Source organism: Quercus robur, chromosome 11 (genome assembly GCF_932294415.1).
Source record: "Quercus robur chromosome 11, dhQueRobu3.1, whole genome shotgun sequence".
In the NCBI taxonomy this organism is placed as follows: domain Eukaryota; kingdom Viridiplantae; phylum Streptophyta; class Magnoliopsida; order Fagales; family Fagaceae; genus Quercus; species Quercus robur.
In genome coordinates, this window is record NC_065544.1 from 40,340,127 (window position 1) to 40,347,638 (window position 7,512).

The 7,512-nt window shown below is 35.8% G+C and overlaps 1 protein-coding gene across 1 annotated transcript; it reads right to left on the minus strand.

Moving 5' to 3' along the window:
• Window positions 1-5,500: 5,500 nt before the first annotated feature.
• Window positions 5,501-6,249, minus strand: LOC126705033 (uncharacterized). The gene is made up of 2 exons (XM_050403994.1): window positions 6,096-6,249; window positions 5,501-5,794 (listed from the first exon to the last, which is right to left on the minus strand). Exons 1-2 carry the CDS (start codon window positions 6,247-6,249, stop codon window positions 5,535-5,537), a joined length of 414 nt encoding a protein of 137 aa, XP_050259951.1. The 3' UTR covers window positions 5,501-5,534.
• Between the last annotated feature and the right edge of the window lie 1,263 nt (window positions 6,250-7,512).

Below are 7,512 nucleotides of genomic sequence, written 5' to 3' on the forward strand. Positions count from 1 at the left end.
ACCCCTTTTATCCACAAATGTAAGAGAGCTTCTAGAGAGAATTTTGAGAGAGAAACTCTAAAGAAAAACAAGATTGATTCACCAACAATCTATACATTAGAGTCTGTTTAAATTCCTCAACTCTCTTCCTCTCCATTGTCAAATCCTTGAGAGGCTTTTTACCAGACCTTGTTCTCACCATATTCATCACTGTGAGAGGGCTGTTTGGATTTCTGGGAAGCAGTTAGGAAGAAACCAATCTTCATTGGTTGATGCTATGGTCTAGTAGCGGAATCCGGGAAGCTAGAAAAGAAAAAGGTTCGGCGCAACCTCGTTGGAGCAAGAAGCTTGGAGGGCTTAGGTGCACTGGGTAAATTAGGCTTGGAGGGTCTATTACTGTCCATGTATCCCAACTATATTTTCTTGTGGATTGTTTACCGCTTGGGGGGCGGCGGAGAGGTTTTACGCCGAGGGCTTCGGTTTCCTCTTCGATAACACATCGCGTGTTGTCTTTGTGTTTACATCTTCCTTCCCTTCTATCTTTGCCTTTTTATTATCTGCTGTGGGTTGTGATTTTAATTTGGTTTAGATAGTTTATCCAATTCTATATTGTAGCTTATGTTCATTTTCCGCACACTAGTTGTTTGATATAATGCTTGAATTGGTTAAGTTGTAATTTGGGGGTCTAAACATTCAAGGGTGTTTATACACATATTTAAACTTTCAATTGGTATTAGAGTGGGTACACTTGTTGTGGTTTATTACCTAAGTGTGATCCTAGACCCCTGTGCTGTGTTAGCTGTTTTGGAAAATACCATGCTGAATTGTAGCTTAAGTGTTTGTGAAAATGACTCTATGCATATGTCTGAAGGGTGTTTTACTAATGATCTTGTAGAGTTGTTAAAAACTAAGAAACATGCTAGGATATTTGTTCCCATGCTGGAATATTTTGAAAATCAGAATCATGTCTTACACATTAGCATATCTGAATCTAAATCATTGATCAAGAAATATAAAAGAAAGAATAGAATGTTGTGTGAGATGATTGGGAGTCTGAAAATGAATAGTCAATCTGAAAGAAGCATGAAAACTGATAATGAGTTTTTGTTTGAAGGTCAAGAATGTTTGTCTCATGTTAGCTTATTTGTACATACCTCATTGAAGGTGTTTAATGCATGTTTGTGGTATCTTGATAGTGGATGTTCTCGCCATATGACAGGGGATAAGTCACTGTTTAAGACACTCAAGGAAAAGGTTGGTGACTATGTGACCTTTGGTGATGGAAGTCATGCTCAAGTCCTAGGCAAAGGAACCATTGAGATACCTGGATTACCACTGTTGAAAGATGTGTTATACATAAAAGTGCTGAAGGCAAATCTGCTGAGCATCACTCAAATTTGTGATGATGATTTCCTGGTACAATTCTCCAAGAAGGAATCTCACCTGACTGCTGCTAAGCGAATCATTCGATATGTGAATGGTACTTCAAACTATGGTCTGTGGTATTCAAAAGACTCAAATGCTTGTCTTGCCGGGTATACAGATGCTGACTGGGCTGACAGTGTAGACGATCGGAAAAGTACTTCAGGCGGCTATTTCTACCTTGGTAACAATCTTGTCTCGTGGATGAGCAAGAAACAAAATTCTGTGTCTTTATCTACTGCTGAAGCAGAATACATCGCCACTGGAAGTTGCTGCACTCAGCTTCTTTGGATGAAGAAATTACTTCATGATTATGGAATTCCTCAAGAGACGATGTGTGTCTTCTGTGACAACACCAGTGCCATCAATCTTTCCAAGAATCCTGTCCAGCATTCAAAATCTAAACACATAGAGATACGTTACCATTTCATTCGGGATCTGGTAGAGGAAAGAGTTGTGTGTCTTGAGTTCATACACACCGACAATCAAAAGGCGGACATCTTCACCAAGCCTCTCGATGGTCCATGGTTTGAATCACTCCGTAAGACCATTGGTGTTGGTACAATTCCTTGACTCTCTTGTGTGATGTGTGCTTCACATATTTATAATATGATAAGCTTGTTTGTGTTGGGGCACACACTACTTTGTTAGCTCTTTGTGCAGCATGATTATTGTTTGTTTGTCTATTTGTGAATACTGTTGCTTCTTATGTTTGTTCAATCTTTTTCTTCTTTTACGTCAAAAATCCAAAAATCACATAAAAAATTAGAAAATCAAAAAGTTTGATGATATTATTGAGTTTTTGTCTCAAAACTTGTTTTGCCTTATACCTTTGTGCTAATGGCTTTGTGCATTTTCGAGCATTGCTTGTTTCTTTGCACTCATATCACTGTGGGAGAAATCTTGAAATCTATGTGATTATTGTAAATAGATCTTCAATCTTGTCATGAATGATTAGTGAATGGTTATGATGATCTTGAGACTTGCATAGACTTGTGTCTATATATCTTCCCACTCTTTATTTTTGTTTTTTGCTAAGAAGAGCTCACCAAATGTAAATCTCCAAATGAAAAGAGATTTTGAGCTGCAAAAACCTGTCGCACATTCTAGTATTCGACTAGGAAAAAGGGTAAGCGACCTTATATTAAAGAGAATGTTTATTCAAAAAGCCAAAGGCTTGTTCATTAAAGTGAAATATCAAATATCACTCTCACAATGAGAGGTGATTGCCTCAAAAGATCAAAATGATCAAATGTTATGATTGAAAGTGGAGTCAAATGTAAAGCTCCAAGATATGTTATCAAGTTTTGTGGGAGGTCATATATACATATTTCTATAATTGAGATGGATCACATGATATAGTGCTAATTGTGTATACCTTGGTTGAATTGATCATTGAAGCTTCACATTAGACTAAGAACTATCTCATTGTTGATATCCACACACAACACACAAGTTTATGTTCAATAAATGCCATATTCATTTGTGTGATTGTACTTGATGAAATGTGTTTTCACATGCTCAATCTTTGTTAATTCAAGCACAAAAATATTTTTGAGTGTTTTAGGTGTTTTTGAAAAGTATTTTGTTTAAAAAATCTGAAAATTTTAAAAATCCAGTTTTGCCCTATTTTGGCGACTCAATTGCGGGTAGGTCAAGTTGCGAGCCTCAGTCGCTTCTTCGCGGGTCATTTTTGGTGACTTGTTCGCGAGTGGAAGGTCCAATCGTGAGGGTTACTCAGAGATTTTCGCGGCTCAACTCGCGACTCACTCGCGGGTAGACCTTCCAGTTGCGAAAAACACTTAAATTTTTTTTTCAAACTTGTGTCTTTGAGTGTTTTGGCGGCTTGAACTGGCGACTTTGTGGCGACTCACTTCAGTCGCGAAAAACGCGTGTTTTGGCAAAAATAGGGGCAGTTTTTAATTTTTTTTTGTTTTCCCTCGATTTTTTTGTGACTGTTCATTGTCTCTCTCAACTGTTCTTACCCATTCACACCGTGCCTCCATTTTCGATCTCCATTTTTGCCTCTTTTCAGCTCAAAATCCTCAAGTAACAGGTATGGGTTTTCTGTCTTGAACTCTATTCTACTTGTTTTTGTGTTTTCCCCTTTGGATTATTCGCATTTGTTTGTGATTTTGGGATGGGTTTTTAGCTCGGCCTCTTTGTCCATGCTTAGCTTATGGAAGCTTTTGTTTCAGTTTTGAGCTATATTAAATTGTTGGTTGTGTTATTCATCACGTGCTTAGCTAGGGTTTGCTATTTGTTGGTTTCTCATCTTGCCTGATCCGCTGTTGATGTGTTGATTCAAAATGTTCTTGTGTTGACTGTGTGTTTTTCTAAGCTGATTGTGTGGTTTTATTCTGACCCTCTCTACTGTGTAGCTACATTTGGGCCATTTTCGTCCCTCATTGCTATTTTCTGGTCATTTTCATCTAGCTATTAGGGTTTCTTCATTATCCCTAAATTACCACTAACCCACTACTAATAAAGTTTGTTGGATTGTGTTATGTCATTTCCTCTATTCATGATTCATACTAGACATGTCACCATTCAAGAAAGCAGCTGTGAAAGGAGGCAGTTCCAAAGGGAAGGAACCCGTCATTGATGTTGATGATTACCCACCTCAAACAAAAGCGACTCGTTCTTCATCAAAGAGATTCGATCCCAACAAGTTCAGATCCTATGCAGCCTATCAGTCTCATGAGAATTATTTTCAAAGTGCTACACCATTACTAGAAAGAACTGTGGATCAATCATCACTTCATGACACTGACATTCCGAAATGGTTTGCTCACAAGGACTGTAATTACCTTCTCTCTGATCTGGATGAGACATATATATGAAGATTTGGTAAAGGAATTTTATGCCAACGCGATTGTGGAAGAAGATGAACTTAAGTGCTAGGTTAGGAAAAAGAGCTTTTCAGTCTCTCCTGCATATCTGGCAGAAATCCTTCACATCAACAGACCAATATTCCGACACTCACCGGTTTATGATGATCTTTGTCCTGATGAGGAGCTTCTCAAAGAAAGTCTTGGACAAGACTTGGAGTTCTCACCCAATGGAAAATCCATCAGTGTTTCCTCTCTTCCTCCAAAACTGAGAGTGCTTACAATTGTGATGTTTCACAATTTGTACCCATTATCAAGCACTAGGTATATGAACCTCGAACGTGCTTTGTTTCTTCATGATCTAATCTCTGATGTAGAAATTGACATCTGTGCTCATATCTTTCATGTTCTGCGCAAAATGGTTCTACGAACTGAGTCTCGAACATGCATTCCTTTCTACTGTAGGTCCAAACCTACCAACTTGAACTTGTAGGGCCAACTAATATCCTTATGTGTATATTAACTTTTTTTTGTTGGGAAGAATGTGTTATATGAACTCTTTAATTAAAATCTCACCATGATGTTATCTGCCCACTGCCGTACCATCTAACTCCAATTATGGAGAATAGGATGGACAATATGTCTTCCCACATTTTTTTTTTCTTAACATGCATTACTGAAATACAAAATATAATAATTATATGGTGAATAGACATTTAATAGGGTTATGATTATAAGTGATATAATCTATCTTTTATTTGGGAATAAAAATTATGTGATAGTATTTTGCTGGATGATGCAAATGTCGTTACTTAAAAGTTACACTCCATCTTTCTAAAAATTAATATTTACTTCAAATGTCTAGACCAAACATGATCCTGAGGTCAAATGTCATTAACCTTTTCAATTGTAAAAGACTCCGATACTTTCAATATAAAATGGTTAATATTACTATAAAACAAGCAGGGATGCAAAATGGCACCTCTGTGGAACATCAATATGACAACTAGTACATTTATTCTCTATCGTCTCAATTATTCAGAACTCATAACATATATTGTTTGTAACCGTAAGGACGGGGAATGAAAATACATAAATCATAGCAAATCATCTGATTTAGAATGTGACTCATAAACTGTAAAATGAGCAATCAATCAATTACTATTTGTTCAAAATTACAAATAGTCTTTTATTTAATAAAAAAGAAGACGACGAAAACACTCATTATTTGCTACAACACAACAAAACGTAAAAAGAGAGTAGCAAATAACGTTTCCCACGGCACACACGTTGTACCAGTAATTATCTATAGGTCCGGTCTATTGGCGTCACAGAAAACTTCATTGTTCCATTCAGGCAATGAATGCCATCGTGCTCACCGCAAGCAAAGTAGTGAGGCTGCGACTCTTTCAGCACAAACTCAAAGCCGTTCCCAGCTCCTTGTTTTGTATTTCCCTGCATCTTGGCATTTTTCAGGTCACATTTAATGAAGCTCTCCTGGTTTGGTAGCAAGTAAACACTGTGAGGAAATGTTTTTGGAGTTGGTGGATCATATTTGAAAACTGCAATCAACATCATATGAACAGTTATTTTTCATGCATATTTGCATTCAGCAAAACAAAACAAAAAATGCACATATTTTTCATGTTCCATAACGATCAAAATTGATAACCTATGAATAAATAAATTGAAAACAAAGTTCGAAGTTAGAATTGACTATATATTTTGATATCATATTGAACTTTATAACTTGTCATAAAAACACAAGCGGTTTAAAAATATGATTTTGGTCAATATATTTTACAACCTGAACTATGCATGGCAATATGTAACAAGTAGCAATAGCAAAGTAATTAAGCTCACCTAGAGTGTCATTTAAGTAGAAAGGGCCATGTTTTGTTGCCCATTCGATGTAGTTAAAGCCATAATTCCAGTGGTGCGTGTCACCCACAATGATCTTGTTGGAGGTTTGTGTATTAATGGAATTCCCAAATGGCCTGGCTATGCTAACTGCCATTGTGGAAGCAATCAGCAGCACTAGCATGAGTCCTTGCGTAATTGTGAAACCCATGGTATGATTTGCAACTTGTGAAAGATAATAGAGAGTGAAATAATTAAGAGGGTGCACACAAAGAAAGAGCTTGCGAAATAAGATGTTAGCAATGATATTGATAGCGTGATTTAAATGGGTATTTATAATGGGATAGATGGAGAGAGAGAGAGAGAGAGAGAGGTGTATAATGCATTGGCTAATTACTAAAAACGGAACTTTTTTGTTATAGAGCTTTTAAATTGTATTTTCCATCTCTTGACTACAAAATTTTGAAAAAGATGAGTTGTATTTTATAAAAAATGAGTCAATTTTCAAAAATTATTTTCTATAAATATCTCATTTGCCTATGTTTTGTAGCAACATTAATTGACTGGAAAAAAAAATCTCCTAATTTCCCTTATTTAGCTTGCTATAAGATAGTGTTGTTTTGCAAAAATAAAAAAAAAATCCTAGAAAACACTCTCGAAGAATAAGCAATATTTTTTTAGTTGACCAAAAAAAAAAACACCAAGCGCAAGGTTTTCCATTGAAACAAATGGAACATTCTTCTTCTCCTTTTTTCTTTTTAATAATAAAAATAATTTTCTATATTTGTTTTAACACATTGATAGTTTGATACATGATTATGTCCTTAAAGGAAAATGTTCTCGAACACTCATTGATATACACTATGTACATGCAAAATCTATAAGTTCACACTAGATATCCACATTTATTAACATTTTCTATGTTTAAAATGTGAAAAGTGCAATGGAGACAATGTACAAAAAAACAAGTATGTGAGAATCACTATCCCATCCTTCAATTCCCCAACCCCTAAAAAAGGGCAAGTACCATATCGATCAAGAGATTTACAAGCAAATTAAGTAACATCTTCAATGACATTACTTATGCAATAACCAAGTTTATTTAGGCAAATCCCTAAAAGGTGTATAGCAGTATAATAAAGTGTCCTTAGACTTCTTAACAATATGAAATCACTCTCTCAAATGTCAAAACTAAGAATTGGGAAAGGGAGCTCCAATATTGGGCTGGTAGAGATAGAGAAGAAATTTTCCCTCAACCAAAAAGGAGTCAACAACTGGTATGATCTTTTTTTTTTCTTATTTCGACCTCTGTATGCTGGGAATCAAGACAGAAATGCACTTTGAATTGAATGATATTGATTGAAATAGAAAAAGAGGTATAAAAAATTAAAAAGTGAAATATATTGATATCATATTCAGC